At 45.2% G+C, this 18,619-nt stretch overlaps 1 protein-coding gene and 1 pseudogene across 2 annotated transcripts in view; both read right to left on the bottom strand.

Moving 5' to 3' along the window:
• Positions 1–18,619, bottom strand: part of LOC146352896 (protein CFDP2 pseudogene) — a 1,048,348-nt pseudogene that overhangs the window by 658,060 nt on the left and 371,669 nt on the right. The window lies entirely within an intron of this gene.
• ACRBP (acrosin binding protein) lies at positions 245–18,615 on the bottom strand. Its single transcript, XM_084835162.1, has 9 exons — positions 17,776–18,615; positions 16,173–16,385; positions 15,093–15,187; positions 12,113–12,594; positions 7,777–7,909; positions 6,048–6,227; positions 5,786–5,950; positions 5,610–5,696; positions 245–795 (listed from the first exon to the last, which is right to left on the bottom strand). Exons 1-9 carry the CDS (start codon positions 17,987–17,989, stop codon positions 682–684), a joined length of 1,683 nt encoding a protein of 560 aa, XP_084691288.1. The 5' UTR covers positions 17,990–18,615; the 3' UTR covers positions 245–681.

Genomic DNA, 18,619 nt, shown 5'->3' on the forward strand with positions numbered 1-18,619 from the left:
AAAATCCAATTTTGAACAAAGAAGCAAGATGATGTATCAGGCATCCAAATTTCAAGCATGTAGATTTGACCAGTGCTGCATCCCAACCAATGTAGCCATGGAACGTATTCTCTGGACACAAAACGTCTGGGCTAACACAGAAGATGATGTGTGCAAAGGATGCCACTGAAATGTATACCAAAATATGAAGAAGCAACAGTGAGAGCAACTGCACAGAGCTGGACAAAAGCACGTGCTAACTGTGCATGGAAAAGGCTCTTTATGAATAAAAATACAAAGCATATCACATAGCAGAAGTTCATGTATGAATTTGCTCCTGGGGATGAGAGATAAGGATTAGTGGAAAGGGAAGTAGGATTCCTCACCAACTGCTTTTCTCTTCTGGATTATGTTCCTAATTGCAGAGTTTCAGGGCAGCCCATAGGATTTGGTAAATACAGTTGTTGCATAAAAATACACTTTTAACTGTACCCTGTGAATTAGATTTAACAGCAGGAGTATCCACAGTTAAATCACCCTTAACACCAAGTGCAGAAGAGGCTCTGAGTATGTAAACAGCAGAGATCATGCAGTACAGAATAGCCTTAAGATGAGAGTCACACTGACTGGGCCGTTGTTTCTCTGTCCTCCCCACTCCCAATCCTCTTCGTCAAAGCTACTCCTTTGTGATCTTTAATTCATTCATCCATCACCAAAGCTCAAAAATTTCTGGCTCCAGAGCAGCACTTCATCTTCCCCTTCCTCCCTGCTTAGCACCTGGTATGTCTCATTTCTTAAGCAGCCAGTCCGTGACACCTGAGGACAAAATGTGCAAGAATTAGAACAACAGGAAGCTATAGCTGCCTTCTTCATTCCTGAAGAATCACCCTGCCCCCAAACTGGCCAAGTGAAACTCGGCATCCTTTAGAATTCCCTTGGAGGTGGGGATGGGGCTGTAGAATTTGGATACCCTGAAAAACAGGACAGGGGGAAATGCAGGTGGGGAACAGAGATGATAATGGGTTAGAAGTGAATTACAAAGAGAGGTTAAGGATGCTTCCAGATGGAGAGGTTCTAGCACTAACAGTCAGAAGGAAGTGTACAGCTATTTATCTTTTTTTCTCCCTTAACATATTTTCCACATTAAGGGAGAAAAGCAGAAGATGCAATGAGAAAACACAGGAGGGCTACAAGTGGAAGAGAGGAGTGTTATATTCAAGAAGCATCATGAACTCCCAACAAAACTTTATTTGGCATGAGGGATAAAAAACATACACCTAGGGCTTCTTCACATGGAGTTTTTATCCTGCTATTGAGACTGGTTACTCCCAGAAGTCTGTGGGTCCTTTAGATGACATTGTTAACCTCCTGGGCATTTCCTACACTAAATGACTTCCATTTTTTTTTTAAAGATCGGAGATAATGAGCTATCAAATTACAGCATTTGAGTTCTGCTTGAGTTCCCTCATGAAAAAGGAAAAGCTGCAATAAGAGGAGCTAGACCACAGCGCCATCTAGTGACTGTATAATGAAACATATGGAAGACTCAGATAAGGGGAGAAGGGGTGGGGAGGAAGCGCATGTAAAGGGAATCTGTCGTAATCCAGCATTTAAAACAGAAGCAGAAAGCCCTGTTTTAAATGTGGAATTTTAGGCTGGTGCAGAGATGCTCCTAGGAACAAGAGAAAAAAACCCAAATGCACAAACACAGTGCAGCTGTCTTAAGAATGTAATCTCAGATATTTTATGGCATTGCAGCTCATATCATAACATTGACAATTTCACATGTTTTGTCCTCAAGCCTGGCATCAGGGGTCAGCATGGATGGGCATCTGCAAAGAGCCCAGAGATTTAACAGAGCCCAGCCTTGCTGCAGCTGCTGCAACTCCTCTTCCTTCTATTGCAGGCCTCCTCCTCCTCATCCAACTGGCCTTGCTGGCAAAAGGAAGTTCAGACTATTGCTACTCAAATGTAAGGTTAATAAAAGCTTTACTTTGAAATGGAGCAGCATGGGCCCTCCAGTCTTGTCCAGCTAGCTGCTGTGATGCTTCCCTTTGCCAGCAGGGCCAGCTGGACAAACAGCAGCAGGTAAAAAAAGGGAGAGTGGTGGTGGTAGGGGGGCCGGGGCTGGCTGGTTGGCCAGGAGGTGGGGGGGTGGGCCACTTTGGCTTTGGGCAGGAAGGGAGCAGTGGGTTTGGGCGGGCAGGCTGACTTGGCTTGGGGGCTTGGATGAGCAGGTAGGTGGCTTGGGAGGTGGATATGGGGGGTGGTCTTGGTAGTGGGAGGGTACAGCACCCGTTAACAACACTATGGTGATGGCCCATTGAAATCTGCACCAGCCCTGCTTGTCCTGGAATGATTTCCTTCACCTTGGAAACACTGGTGAACACTCTAGAACAGCCTCCCCCAACCTGGTGCTCTCCAGATGCTTTGGACTGCAACCCCAGCATTCCGGACCACTGGCCATGCTGGCCGGGGCTGATGGAAGTTGAAATCCAAAATATCTGGAGGGCACTAGGTTGGGAAAAGTGGTTCTAGAGGGTAGCAGTCGAAAGGGAGAGGTAACGAGTGGGGTACCGCAGGGCTCAGTCCTGGGCCCAGTGCTCTTCAACATTTTTATTAATGACTTGGAGGAGGAGGTGCAGGGAACGCTGATCAGATGTGCAGATGACACAAAATTGGGTGGGATAGCTAATACTTTGGAAGACAGAAACAAAATTCAAAGTGATCTGGATAGACTGGAGCGCTGGGCAGAAAACAACAGAATGACATTTAAGAGGGATAAATGCCAAGTTCTGCACCTAGGAAAAAGAAACCAAATGCACACTTACAAGATGGGGGATACGTGGCTCAACCACACTACAAGTGAGAAGGATATTGGAATTGTTGTCGATCACAAGCTGAATATGAGCCAACAATGTGATGTGGCTGCAAAAAAGGCAAATGCTCTTTTGGGCTGCATTAATAGAAGCATAGCTTCCAAATCCCAGGAAGTATAGTTCCCCTCCACTGGTTAGGCCTCATCTGGAGTACTGTGTCCAGTTCTGGGCACCACACTTTAAGAAGGATGCAGACAAGCTGGAGAGGGTTCAGAGGAGGGCAACAAAGATGATCAGGGGACTGGAAACAAAGCCCTGTGAAGAGAGACTGAAAGAACTGGGCATGTTTAGCCTTGAGAAAAGAAGACTGAGGGGAGATACGATAGCACTCTTCAAGTACTTGAAAGGTTGTCACAAAGAGGAAGGCCAGGATCTCTTCTTGATCATCCCAGAGTTCAGGACACGGAATAATGGGCTCAAGTTACAGGAAGCCAGATTCTGGCTGAACATCAGGAAAAACCTCCTGACTGTTAGAGCAATGCGACAATGGAACCATTTAACTAGGGAGGTGGTGGGCTCTCCCACACTGGAGGCATTCAAGACGAGGCTGGACAGCCATCTGTCAGGGATGCTGTGACTTGGATTCCTGCTTTGAGCAGGGGGTTGGACTTGATGGCCTTATAGGCCCCTTCCAACCCTACTATTCTATGATTCTATGATTCTTTAACCTGTGGGGAATGTCTTTAGCACTGGGGGGGAGAACTGGGTATGCTTGATCAGGGTTTGAGGTCGTAGAGGAGCCTGGACTACTCATTTGACCTTTCACGTTGTTACCAGCCACTTTTTACATCAGCTACACTACAGGTTTTGCATGGCTTGAATTTTGAACTGAAGCAAAGTTCTTTTGGAATTGCATATTTTTCCTGGAACTGCACATTTTCCTTCATGGCTGCACATTTTTTAAAAGCCCTGATAGCATCAGAGAACAGGTCCACCATTTCTGGTAGAACTGGTCACTGAGCAGTGACAAGACCTGGGCACCATACTACCAAGATATGTAGGCCTGGCCCCTGAGAAATTTCCCTAACAGGTCTACCCCTCCCAGGTCCTACTTTAACTGCGCGCACTGTCAGGGTATTTTTTTTAATGTTTATACATTCGGGGGGGGGGAATAAGACCTGAGTTAGAAAGATAATGAACTCCTGCCTTTCCTGCTACCTTTTGTTTTTTGGTAGACATGCTGTTGCCCAATCTCAGCAATACTAAACTCCTGGATATTTTGATGATGATGATGATATTGCAATTACTTCTTAACCGGGAAGACTACAAAAAGGCTTTAAAATTAACCAAGAAGTTACTTCTTCTGATAGTGGGTGTGTTAACACTTGCTATTACTTCATTCACTGACTTAAAAACAGTGAAAGGCAGGACAGACTAGTTTCTCACAAAACAAATAGGCAGAATGGTGGCTGCACATTTTTCCTCATATCTTAAGTTCTACAAGGGCTAGAGTCTTGCTTTTTTTAATGAAAAGTGGGAATCTGGGGATTATGCCCCATATGGGGGGTGGGCAACTGCCTCCCCCTTGCCCCTTCCTGTGGACACCCATGATCTCATATAATATACAACAGACACTTTTGATTCTTGAAGAAGCATATTCCACGTTGCAGTCAAAATAGTGACACACTCACTTCCTTGGACACAATCTACTGGAACTAACACATTCCTTATACTCAAATCTAATCCGGTTGTGATTTCTTAAGCTAACAGAAGAGAGGCAAGCAGTTGTCATGCTAGCACCTAAAGTCATATGTATGTACGCTCCAGTTGCTTGCAGACTAGCTATTTAGTCTGGAATAGGCATAATTTGCTCACTTGTTTTTTATGGCAAATTCAGACAATGTAATTTGCGACCTGTTGCATTCTAATGCTGTCTGTGGTATCCTCCTGTCTTTGGTCAGTCTTGATTTGTGACGATTATTTTTCTAAATATGCAGTTACAGCACCATTCTGGACTATGTGGACAAGCAAAGTGCTGCTGAGGTTTCAGAGGTACTGTGTCTTTAATTAGCAGCAGAATTCATGCCCTTTTCTGTTAAAGCAGCAAATTAGTTGCTTCCTGTTCACTCCCCGCTCCAATAGTACTCATAATAGTGATCTTTTTATGCTGTCAGGCTTGTTATGATTGATTTTATTCTTCTTGAAGGCTGATGTGTTGTGCTGATGTGCTAGTTACCATGTCATTTTTAATAGTTGTTTCATTGTTGTTTTGTTCTCTCTCTTTATGAGCCTTCTTGGAAAAAATATGCCTTGAATGAATAAAAGCAGGATAGGTCTTGAATGAATAAAATTAATAAAAATTCATGAGCTATTATTCTGACTGCACAGAGGAAACAAATAATTACTCCCAGAACCGATTAAAAGTCCATTCAGGTATGCTGCAGTGAACAGAAAGTAACTAATTAATCACTTTAAAAGAGAGGACAAGGAGGAAGCTACTACTTCAACAGAGTGTAGCAGTGAGAAGTAGGACCTTACTGACTGGGACTTATTTCTGAGTAAATGTATAGTGGAACCTTCTCCATGGGGGTGGGCATTGCCAGATTTTTCTGGGATCTAAAAAGATGCCATTTCTTCCTTGTCTCAGTTTGACTTCTGAAGAGGAAGGTGATCTGAGAGGAGGCCAGCACGAAAGGGTGAAAAATAGGGCAACTGAATTCCATTTTTTTTGAAGTCAGGCAGATGGCCTCCTCCCTATGAAAGTGTCACTGAGAAGACGCAGGGTTCTGGGGAAAAGGACCTAGTCCTCACCTTCTTTCTACTGCGGCTGTATGTCAGACACTGGTTGCTCTTGAACGCACAGTAAGTAGGATGTTGAACTCTTGTTGAGTCACAGATCTGGAAGGAATGAAATAAGGGACATAAGTGGGGGGAAATGAGGAACAAAAAAACATGAGACAAGGGGCAGCTATTCCATTAATGCTTACCTTGTCTGGGAAATCTCCTCCTTGAAAGAAGGAATATTCTGACTGCAACCAGAGAGCAACACGAAAATCATCACAGCCGTGAGCAGCCAAGCGACCACACCAGTACTCTGCCCGCAAGCCTCCATATGTCTCTGTCCCATAATACTCTCCTACGACTGGGGAGACCTGCTGATTAAAATAGGGAAAGGGAGGATTTGACACAGGAGAAATTATCCACAAGGGGCCTTTCCCCAGTATCCTGGCAAGCTAATCTTTGCCTTACCATGGGTTCCATGGCCTGGTGCTGGGCCAAAATCCCAGGGTTGATGTAGTTTGTGAATGTGCCATCACCGCAGTCAATGCGTTTCAGGTCAGAGGCCCCTTGGCACTGCTCGATCTTCAGGGAGCAGAATGCACATTCAGGGCACAGATCTGCATGGCGTCGACCAAGGTTATCACATATCTAGAGAGTGACAGAGTAACAAGAAGGAATAGAACAAAGTTCAGATTTCTGGAACAATCTACCTCAACTATCCTGAGATACTGGCCGGGTTCGGACGTCATGATAAGCCATGGTGGCTTAATAAGCTACGAACGGTAGTTTATTTTTGAAATAGTCCATGATGCCCCGCCACACAACTGGGCTAATAAGTGAGTAGCTTATTAAGCTACTGTGTGTAATCTGACTCACCCCCCACCCCCTCTCCCAATGCAGTCCTTCCGCCTGAGCAGTGGCACTGTTTCACCTCTACAGCACTAGACGTTTGCAGTCAGGAGGCACCCAATCCAACATAAAACCCCTGCGTGACTACTCACCAAAAAGGGGGTGGTGGCTATAAAACCTTTGGGGATTTGCAGGATCAGGACAAAACTTTCACACGCAGCCTCTCCTAATCAGGAGGCACCCAATCCAACATCAAACCCCTCCGCAATTACCCCAGAGGAGCGAAAATCCCAAGTGCACCAAAAAGGGGTGGTGTTGGCTATAAAACCTTAGGGATTTGCAGGATTGGGTCAAAATGTCACACACAGCCTACCCTAGTCAGAAGGCATCCAATGCACCATCAAAACCCTGCATGTTGACTCTGAGAGGAGTGATAATCCTGGGTGCACGAAATAGACATTGTTGCCTTAGTTGCTTTTACTGGTTCCCAGTAGGGAAATGGCTCATTTCCCCCCCTTATCACTGTGGGCTTAGTCATTTTAATGGGATCCTAATACTGATAAAGTGCTATAGCGCTTTTATACAAAAGTGAAAATGCGCATTTCCCCCATTATCATTGCTGGCAAATTTGCTTTTATTTGTTCCCAATGCCAGTATACTGCAATATCACTTTTGTGCAAAAGTGGAAATGTGCATTTCCTCACATTGCCACTGGTGGCTTGCTTGCTTTAATTTGTTCTAATATGGAAATTGTGCATTTCCCACCCACCCCTTGTCACTGTGGGCTTGGTCACTTTAAAGTGCTAAAGCTGGCAAGGAGCAGAGTGGCAGAGATTTTGATCACTCTTGCTGCAGAGCTCCATAGGCAACCGAAATAACCCATGGTGATCACCAGACAACATGATAACCCATGATGGTTTAAATAAACCCTACTGCAGACTGTGGGTTATCTACATGGTTGATTTTGGCCAAATAAGCCATCATGGGTTAAAAAATCACCAACAGAGGATACAATAACCCACAATGGGTTAAATAAGCCATCGTGGCTTATTTAACCCATCGTGGGTTGTCGTGACATCCGAACCCAGTCACTGTTGGGGATGTGGTGGGCATTGGTCTTTCCCAATATGCCAATTCCTATGTTCATATTATGCCTTTTACCTGGATTGGACCCCAAAGTAGGGTTCACCCAATCTAACTACCCCCATTCTCTCATCAGAAGATACTCTAGAAGATACTCTAGAAAATGGCACAGGTATTTGGGGTGGGGTTGGAGATCTCCCAGGTTTGTCAAGTGCTAGACTCTGCTGGTGGAAGATGAAACTTGCATCCAGCATTTGGGACTTACTGAATCCCCGTAGCCAAAGGTTTTTGCCTCCATTTGTTTCCAGGCCTTGCTAACAGCTGAGGATATGCAAACGTCTTGCAGCACTGCATAGCAGAGAATCACCAGAGCTTCATCCTTGTTAAGAGCTAAGAGGCTAATACAACAAGAGAAAGATGGAGAAAAGCAAAATGTTAGAGCAGATAAGGAGGGCCATTTTGATCTTGTTCCTTCCCCTAGTTTAGTAGCAGCAATGATGCCTGGGCATTAAGAAGCTATTGTCTTTTGGGGGGAAAAGCCACATCAGGCCAGAGGACTGCCTTCTCCTTGTGGAGGAAGAGGTAGGGCAGATCGACTGATAGGACACCTAACTTGCTAACTCAACAGGCTGAAGTAATAGCTATCAGAAACACAACTTTGAGGTAAGTAACTTGGTTGCATGGGTCAGGGGGAAATCAGACACCATGCCATGAGATGATCGGAGTGTACATTTGGATGTCAGATGTTACTGCTGCAGCTTTTTAAGAGAAACTAAGAGGAAAGGTGGGAGTCACACCCCTTGAGCGTGCACAGTAGGATGGAGTGGGCTTTCCCACCTAAAACCTCTCAGCAATACAAGGTTCCCTACAAGGGGTCTGTGCAGACACAAACCCATACGCGTGATGCAGAAAGACCAGGAATGACTAGATACACAGTTGCTGTTTTTATTGGCAAACATGTATTGAATGTCTTGTTTGAGCCTCAGAGTGGTCCTTATTTAAATCCACAGGACAACTATCCCTTATGGGTATGCAGAACTTCACAAAATATTTTTCCTCAGCCATATAAAACCCTCATAAAGAAAGACGCTTGTGCCTCAAAGTGACCTGTAAACAGAGGTCTCCTTCCAATGTCATGTGAGTGGCAGATGCTCATGTAATGAGACCTCCCCTTCCTCCCTGTAAACCCCACATCTACTCAGGAGGGTTTCCCAACCCCCTGCAGCAGATTTTGGGTGCATGTAGTGTTTGTTCCAGAGTGGTAGGCAAGACACCATTAGATACAAACCAGAGACCCCTACGCCTGCACAGAAGTCTGTATAACAAAAATAAAATCACCACATCTAAGGACCGGCAAATTTGTGTATGCTTCTCATTCTCCAACAACTCAGGTGAAGACTTGCATGTGTGAATGGGTGCCACAGATTGAAATCATGATCGGCAAAAGGAGCCAAATGATTGTGTGGTTGGAAAACTAGCAAAATGAGAAGAAGTTTTTAGATGTTATTGAAGTTAAATAAGTGATGTAAAATTTGACAAAGAGGGCAGTATCCCTATACTGCTGCTCTGGGCCTCCACTGGTTCTGTTGAACCAACAGGACTCGCTGTTAGCACAAGAACTAGCACTTCTGACAGCAACCCTGGAAACAAGCAGAAACACTTGTTTCCAGATTGGGGCAGGTCAGTGGAGCTCCCTCCTGCAAGCTCTGCTGTCCTGCCTTGGTCCAGAAATGAGCGCTTCTGCTCTTTCCGGATGCTTGGGGAGCTACTGGCACATGGGTATCATAGGATACTACCCACAGACTTCCTACTGTCTGTACATTTTGCATTTCAGTTCCCTCTGACAACAGTTTGCATCTCCCCTCCCCACTCCCCCCCCCGCATGTGTATATAAATCTGCCAACGTGAGGTTAACACTTCATATATCTGAAGTAGACAATGTCCACAAAAGCTTATGCCAGAATAAATTTGTTAGTTTTAAAGGTGTCACAAGACTATTGTTTTGCTGTGACAGATTAACATGGCTACCGCTCTGGAAAAACAATAAAAAATGCTTTTATAATATTGTAGTGTTGTTTAAGGGCCTTAAGGGCCCCTCTAGGAGGATGGGAGGGAGGAATTAATGCTTATGGGAGGAAAAGTGATCAAAAACCTGCAGGTGAACAGGCAGTTCCTAAAACTCATGGTTTGTGATTACCTCATGGTGACACACATGTACAGGGGGCACAGTCCCTTTTTATTAATCCTGAAGTGGGTTTGGCTGGCTTGATCAGTGCAGGTGGTCAGGCTCTTGTTTAAAGAATGTTAATGGTTCTCACCCCTTCATGGATCACCGCCTTGTTGTGGCGAAGGGGTTGCGTAACTCAGTGAAGCCATAAGCTATGCCGTGCAGGGCCACCCAAGACGGACAGGTCATGGAAGAGAGTTCTGACAAAATGTGGTCCACTGGAGAAGGAAATGGCAACCCACTCCAGGATTCTTGCCAAGAAAACCCCATGGAACGTATCACAAGGCTAAAAGATATGACGCCGGAAGATGAGCCCCTCAGGTCGGAAGGTGTCCAATATGAATATGAACTTGAGCACGCTCCGGGAGAGAGCGCAGGACAGGAAGGCCTGGCGTGCTATGGTCCATGGGGTCACGAAGAGTCGGACACGACTGAACGACTGAACAACAACAACAATGGTTCTCAGTGATCATGGCTCGTTCCCTGAGTGGGCAATTTATCTACTGGGTGGGAATTCAGACTAATGCTGGGCCGTTTTTCTGAGTAAGGGCCAAACTTGAGGAGATGCCATTCACTACTGAGTGAATGGTTTTTTAAAAGTATATCACAAGCCCTGGTCCAGTTTGGGACTCTGGTGGGGGAGAGGGCTTTAATCATTTGCCTCCCCCCCCGACCCCACTGCAGTCTCGATCTAGATGCCTATTTGCACTGGGGGAAAGCCCCCATTTGTACCAAGGAAAACTTTTTAAAAATTCAAATGGCAGGTCTGGGAGCCCAATCAGGAGTGGGATCATATGGGGGCAAAGGGTTAAAGCCCCTTACTTCCCCACAGCCCCCAGGTCTTACTCTGAATCAGAGAGACCCATGACTGGCATGCAATCAGTAATGGTAATGGTCTCTTGTCTAGTCTGGACTTGAGAAACAGCAGTTTGGGATTTGAATAGTGAGAGAGAGAGAGAAAGCTGAGAGTTTGTGAGTGGAGTTAGCTGAAACTGGAGGTGCAGCTGGGGGAGAGAGAGGGCAGCACAAGTTGCTTTCTGGGCATCTGCTGGCTGTTTTTAGGAGTCTGCTTGCTTCCAATAGGCTCTGCTTGTCTATTGTTGTTTTTTAAGTCAACTATTACAGAGACACCATGGGCTCCTTCACACCAGGCTTTTATCCTGCAATTGAGATTGCTCCTTCACGGAAGTTTGAGAGCTCTTTACTTGACGCTGTAATCATTCAAGGCATCTCCTGCACTAAATGTTCCATTTTTAAATAGATCATAGATAATGAGCTATCAAATTACCCCGTTGTGTTCTGCCTCAGTTTCCTCTGTGAAAAGAGTAAAAGCGGCAAGAAGAGGAGCGAGATCAATGAAAGATAATGGAATACTCTGATATGGGGAGAAGCAGGGGGTAAGGGGGGGGAAGGAAGTGGGTGAACAAGGGAGTCAGTTGTGATCCTGCATTTAAGACGGAAGCAGAAAGCCCCATTTTAAATGCAGAATTTTAGGCTGGTGTAGAGATCCCCCATATGACTCCAGTAGAGTCTTGTCCAAAGAAAGCTAAGCCCTCCTGTAGCACTGGCCCCGGAACTTCTCACCACTCAGGGTAGTGAGGAGCACATAACTATACTTATTACACCCTAAGACAGATGATCCCTGGCACTCAAAAACAGTATCCAGTTGCTGAAAACTAGACTGCCATCACCTAGGAATGAGGCAGTGGTGCTTTTCCTCTAGAATGTATTGCCTCATGGTTCTAGTTTGCAATGAGTATCTGCGGTAACAGCGACTATAAGGAAATTGAGTGTGCGTCCGTGCATGCAAGCACAGATGCTAGCCTCCATGCACCCAGCATTTTAAATGCAGCTGTTTTTCTAGTATCAAAGTGTTATTTGGACCACAATAAATAATGGGCATGATCCAGCCCACATTAAGCATGATTATGTCCCACTGCTTTCAGGAAGAGTCACTTAAGTGCCTGCTTAACTCTCCCAATAAAATCAAGGCACGTAAAAAAAACTTTGTCTCGGTTGTGCCTTATGTGTTGGCATTTGTTAATTTTTATTTTTGGGTAAATAAGACTATAATGAGAGGGAACAACAGGGAGGATCCAGTGGGAGTGCGCAACAATGATGGCATCAGCCATCTCCCTCTAGGTCCCCCTGTCTGTGCTATGGGGCTGCTTCCCCAGCAAATAGCCTTTTTTCAGCTAATGATAATTCTAGAGAGCCAATAATAATTTGGCCTTCCTTCCATCACTGCTCCTGACCCAGGAGCAAGACTGCCTATGTATGTCAGGAACTTGCTCACTATCTGTGCACATGTATATATGTCCGGGGTAATGGTCTCAGCTATCTTGCTGGGCTCCAAGCCAGGTTTTGTCCTTACCTGCCCTTGAAACTGGTCTCTGGGAGGGCTTCCTGGACATTCAGATCTGGTTTTCTGTCTCTGGTAGCTTGTGTGTTCTCTGCATTCAGGGAGTGCTCCAATGAGAATGCCATACTAATGAGACGGTCAATGCTTTGGTGGAGATGCTGGTCTGTGAGCCCCTCTGTGGCTTTCACCTTTCTGACATCTAAGACGGATGTTTCAGCATTGGTTGTGACATGCCTTGCATTTGAGTGGTCTGGCTGCTCAGGAGTTAGGAGGGCTTCCCAGTTCCGGTGTGGAGCTGGGAAGTGGCTCCTGAGCACAGGCTCCTCGCCCGAGACTGCAAAGGAGTATTTCAAAATGGCGTCAACGTTGGAGCGGAGGCGGTTGTCAGGGGATGGTGGGGAGACCTCTGTCGAGGCTGTGGAATGCCTCTCACTTGGAGGTGAAGGGAGGACATCAGTCTCTTCAACAAGGGGCTGATTAGGGCACAGGATCCGCTGTCCAGGGGGTGGAAAATGGGAGAACTTGAGGAAATGTGACTAAATTGTCTTGCATGCAGAATCACACTCCTCCTCCTCCTCCTCTCCCACAAATATGACTGTCTCCAACTCATCACCTCTAGTCCATTACCTGGTATCCTCTCCAACAAGGATCCCTGACTACCCCCTTAATTTTTTAAAGAGATAATTTCCCTTCTTCACAGATCATAACCAGCCCAAGGGCCTTCTTCCCTCTGCAACTACCCACAACACTGGCTATGCTGTATTGTAAAGCCCAGTCCTAATTCTTCTGAATGCCATGTCTGGCTTAGGGGGAAATTAAAGTTTCCCCCTCCCCCTGTAAGGCTGGAGAAATATGGAGAAAGATTATTGTTTTTAAGGGCAGTTTGAAAGTGGCATCAGTTCCCATGGCGCTAATCACACCGTGATTGTCCCGCTATTACCTCTTTGCAAAAAGTGTGGCAGGTTTTTGAAAGAATATGAAATCTTCAAAACCTGCTTACTAATGGCATAAGGAGGGTGAATATACACACCAAGAGCAATGAACCCTCTCACATGGCTGCAATTTAAAAAATTATCGGTTGGGGTGGAAGGAGATAATCTGTCGCCAGCTTTAAGTAAATCAGCTGCTGAGTACTCCCTAAGGAAGACAGGACAAGGATACATATCAAACCACATCAGCTCCTGGAGGCTGGACCTGCCTCATGGGTGCTGCTTGCGACCAGCCACAGTGTGCCCATGCAAAGGTAGTCATCGCAGCTGTCCTGTCACATGGCCAGCTACAGAGAGGGAACGTGGCACCTAAAAGCTTCTCACGATGTGTGCAGTCCCCAGCGTGCCTTTCCGTCAGCACTGCACAGCCCTCGCAGTGGTGCCGCTGGCATTCAACCACTGCATGTGGGCATATAAGGAGCTTTTACACGTTATGCTCCGCAAGTGTATTTTAGTTAGCAACTTATTAATTTTACAGCATCTATTGATGCAATATATACAAAAACAAGATTATAATGAAAAAGAAACCCATATTCCTGCCTCTCTACATGTGATTCGTTCAAAATGTCAATATAATTCGCAAGCAGAAACAGCTACTAATGGAGGATGACCTAATACATTGCAACAGGAGTAGATCATGGCCCACTGCGAGGCCGCTAGCCAATTCCAGCGGAGCTTCTAGTGTCTGCTCGTTGCTGGGCCTCCTGCAAAGAATGCTGGACTAGTCAGACCTTAGTCTGATCCAGCAAGTCACATCTTACATCCTTAAACAAGATCTTGTTGTGCTTTAACTGCATAAGATCCTGAATATGCACTCTTGCTTTGTAAATGGAAAATACATTTCTGGACTACTTGGATGCTGGTGGCTGGTGTGTGTTTTTTTTAAGTTGACTGTGCAAGACTGATGTTAGATGAACCCTCCACTCCAAGGTAATGCATTCCAAAAAGGCTGAGCAAACTTTGTTTAATTGGAATGTCTCTCTCAATATTCCTTGTAAAAAACATCGGATTAATCTGATAATCCCAAAACAAAGTTTGTAAATCCAGCTCTCCCCTTACTGCTAGTAATGCACACTCTACAAACTCTGCAATAACAATCCACCCCTAAGAAAATATACCTCCCATAACTATGGAAACAACCCTGATCCTCATGCCTCCTGAATATATGCCAGCCGGTTCAGGACATCAAGCAGGAGTCTCCTGATTTGTGCACTGGTGCCCCTTGTGGTAAGCCACTCAGGGCTGAAAAATGGAGGAATAAGATAGGGTTGTCCTCTCGGGCCTCAGCATGCATATTCTGGGTTCCTCTTCAGATCATATAATCTTTCAAGTCTCAGCATCATGCCATCCCTCAGGCTGCCCACTGGATCCTTGCCTAGGCAACAGATTCTGCACTGGTTTGCATTGCTTTCTAGGGGTGCTTCCAGATGGGGGGGTCCTAGTACTGACAGTCAGAAGGCTTTTGTGCAGCTATTCCATCTTTTTTTCCCCCCTTCACAGATTTAAGGAATCCATTAAGAAAGAAAAAAGGCGGAAGAAGTGATGGGAAAACAAAGAAGCGATGGGAAAGGGGGGACGACGACAAGTGGAAGACAGCATGTCTAGACGCCCTTAAAATTCCATGAATGAGGCAGCACAATGGCACAATAAAAGCCCCATCTGGAAACACCCTAGTTTGCTCCAGGCATCTCTGCTTGCCTGCCTTCCTGCCCACTCCCCGCCTGCATTCTTATTCCAGCTCTCTCGTTTGGATGGTCTTAGCCCAGACCTTGTCCTTTGTCTGGCTGGGCCTTTGGATTGACCCTCCTGCAGAGTGCAAATGATGGGGGGGGGGTTATGAGTGACCTTTAATTAAATCCACAAGCCTCACTCCTTGACTCCCCTGAATTTTAGCCAAACCATTCCCCTGTGGTGTCCTAAAGGCAGGCTAATGGGGCAGGGGCCCCCTCTGGCCTCTATAATTTGAGCACTGCCTGACACCATTGTAATTCTCTTCTCCTCACCTTAGTGTAGAACTTTTGATTTAAGCATCGAAACTGTGCAAATAGACAAAAGGTCTCAAAAGGTGGGACTTCGGGAAGGTCAGCACAGATGGGACCTGGAAGCAGAAGATGTAAAAGAAAACATCCCTTACTATCCAAAAGTACATACCATTGAACATTGAATAGAGGCAGATCAGTACACCAGTTTTTGGACTGAACAAGGAGACAATGGCAATGAGCAACCAACCATTTATGTTCCCTAACTTCTATGGGGCCTGGGGGTATACACCACTAAATAAATTTTTTAAACATGTAAGTTCAAAAACAAATTCCCTTAAACCCAGAAGGAAGATTTTGACATTGTACTATAATAGCACTTTCTCATCACACATTTTATTTCCAGACACAAACATATTACAAATGGCAAAATTTATTATTGCAGACTAACATTCCCAATGGGGCTGGGGCTGTAGATAGATACAAATACAGGAAATAGTTACAGTTGTGGTGCTGGCAGTCAAAGAACAAAGGAGCACAATCCACTGTGAAGGAAGGTCTCCTATGCAGGCTTTGCACAATGTCTATGGTACATTTTTTAGAGCAGTTCTGTACTACCTGAGCTGTCACAGTAACTGATTCACCCTGGGAACGCCTGGGAACTGTAGTTTGGTACAGGCGCTAAACTTTCTTTGTTAGCAAGCTCTTCACCATACCCCCGCAGAACTACAATTCCCAGGGTTCCTTAGAGAAAATAAATTACTGTAAAATCCAGTATGCCTGCAGTGTAAATATGACCCAAGAAAGACTGGATCCAATGTTTAAAGTTGGGGTTAAAGGTTGGCGCTGGGTCTGAATAGGTTGAAGTCTGCTGTCTAAGGACCCACACAGACATTTGGGGACTTTGTTCATTCACACAAAGGCTATGAAATTAATATGTGCGTGTGTGCGTATATATGGAATGATATATGACGTATATAATTTCGCACGTGTGTGTGTGTGTGTGTGTGTGTGTGTGAGTGAAACAAAAACAAAGTGCATCCAGAGTCTCTCACCACAACAAGGTGCTGGAAGAAATCTGAAGCACCAGTGACCTGCACATACCCTCTGGGATCTGGCCATGATTCTCATACTGATCCAGCTGTATTATTTTAAGATCGTGGCAACCCTTGCTACGTCGGATCTGACACACGAGGCTCGCCTTCCATGTGGGCCTCAGGGAAGAGAAAAAGACTTTATACTCATCCTCTGTGAGGGGGCTGCCTGGGGCTGAGGACAAAGCACTTGGGATCGACTGTGTCAGAAAGATTGGGAACCCTGAAGGAAAAGTAGCACAAGGAAGCAAAAATATTAATCAGAAAAAGAAACATGTGAACAGGGTATTAACAATAACTGATGGCCATTAACAACTGCACTCAGATCAATGGATCCTTTGAAAAGCATTGGTACTTACTGCCAACGCCAATACCATAGCAAAAATTATGGCTTCTGGAACACATCTTCCCAATAGCTGATGGCTTTGTGGAATAGAGGATAGAAGTGGGGCACTAGATCTCCTTTTTCTGACTTTTAGGCTATAATCCTATACACACTTTCCTGGGGGTGAGTCCCATGAAACTTCCCACTCTGAGTAAATATGCAGAGGATTGCTCTGTCATCTACTTTTGTAAAAGTTGGCATTTGGTTAGTAACATTGGTAAAGGAATACCAGCTTTTAAAAAAAGTAATGCCTGTAGGTTCCCTTGCAATAACATAGGTTGCAGTTCTGCTGAAATTGGTTCCTTTCTCCTACTGAATAACCAGAAAGTTTCCCTACATGTAAAGTAGAAGAGGGCCACCTATTGTCGAAAACAAATGTAACATTCCTGAATATTCTGAGGACACTGACCCGCCCCACCCCCGCCAAAGAAACCTTGTTAAATATATGATATACTGATTTAATTATCAAACCTAAAATTTACCAGGGGATATCCCTATAATAGAATCACTGTTCACGGTGAAATAATATCAAAAGGATTTTTCGTTAATTTCCCCTCAAATGCCTAGTTCTTTCCAGCCCCATACAAGGCAGAAATTAAAGGAACAACTCTTCTATTAATACAGAGATACAGGACTGGTAGGATGGTGGGAGCTGCACTTCTTGCATTTTTGACTGTCAAGCAGACCCTAAAGATGGAGAGCCTATGTTGGCTGGCAGTCTTGTAACTGAGACAGGCAGGGAAGCCATTCTCCAGTATCTCCTCTCAAAAGACAGCAGAAATGTTGCCAGCAATGTTAATACAGGGACCTGGAGGGGCAAATTTCCTACTCAGAAATTACCTAGGAGACATACCCATAATTTTGGACAAAAAAGTCAGTTCAGCTTCCAAATTGCAGCATCATATGAAAGTTGGCCCCTTTGCCCTACTACTAAGAGTAGTACTACTACTCTAAAGATGGTTCAGCAATATGTGGGAAGTGCAGTAGGGATCAGATCAGTGGCCCATATTGGGAAGCCCTAAAACAGCCTCATGAGGCTCTCTGGGCTTTATGTTTGGCACATCTCATGTTAACAGGACCTGTTGAATGATGAGCACAGGCCGAGAGCTCATGGCCAAGACAACTGGGGCAACGGCAGTTATAGGCCTTATGGGGCTAAGTCAAACTTGATTGGAAAGCAGCAGTCTGGCCAGCCTGCTCTCGGAATACAGACATGTCAGGCACTCACCCACCAGAAAGGCCCATGATGGAGACTTGAGCCTCAGCATTGCCATTCCCCCACTTCCCGCTAACACACCACCCCATTTCAAAGGCCAACAAGGCCAGGAGCTGTTGGAATGAGAACACAATGACCTCACAGTTGAAGCCATTGCAGCAGAGCAAGAGGAGCAGGAGCCCAGGTGAGCCAAGAAGGGCTGGGGGAAAGTGGTATGTGCATGCATGTAGGAGACGCAACAGAGACAAGGAAGACCTATCTCAGGAACTGGGCTTTGGCTGCCATTAAAGGCAGCAGACAGATCTGATGAATCGGGCACAGTCTGTTGGGAAAATCTCCTATGCAAGCCCCATTGAGGGAGAAGTAGCAAATGGGGGTGGGGGAGATGTTTTATTATTGTAGATAGATTCTGCCATTGTAAAGTTATCTTTATCTCAAGAAAACAAATTTAGTTCTTTGAGGGGCATCCGTTTGCCCCAGTAGAACCCAACATGATCAGCTAAGGTTTATAACAAGTTTGCACAATCTTTTCTCATTGTTGATGCCTTCTATTAGGTCAGTTTCCACGTATAAATGCAAAATATACTAATACAAAAAAGCATCACTCGGAGTAAAGTAGCAGTCAGGAGACTGCTTTGTACCATCTTTGAGTATCCATCAATAAGCTAAGAAAGTTACATAAATTATGCAATCTCTGGCTGTTTGCATGGCTGTTCTTGTTCAGTCGTTAAGTCATGTCCGACTCTTCGTGACCCCATGGACCACAGTATGCCAGGCCTACCTGTCCTGCGCTGTCTCCCAGAGTGTGCTTAAGTTCATATTCATTGCATCGGTGATGCTATCTAGCCATCTCATC

This window comes from Heloderma suspectum, chromosome 2 (assembly GCF_057233095.1).
Source record: "Heloderma suspectum isolate Gila_16-S chromosome 2, 16-S_ref, whole genome shotgun sequence".
Lineage (NCBI taxonomy): Eukaryota > Metazoa > Chordata > Lepidosauria > Squamata > Helodermatidae > Heloderma > Heloderma suspectum.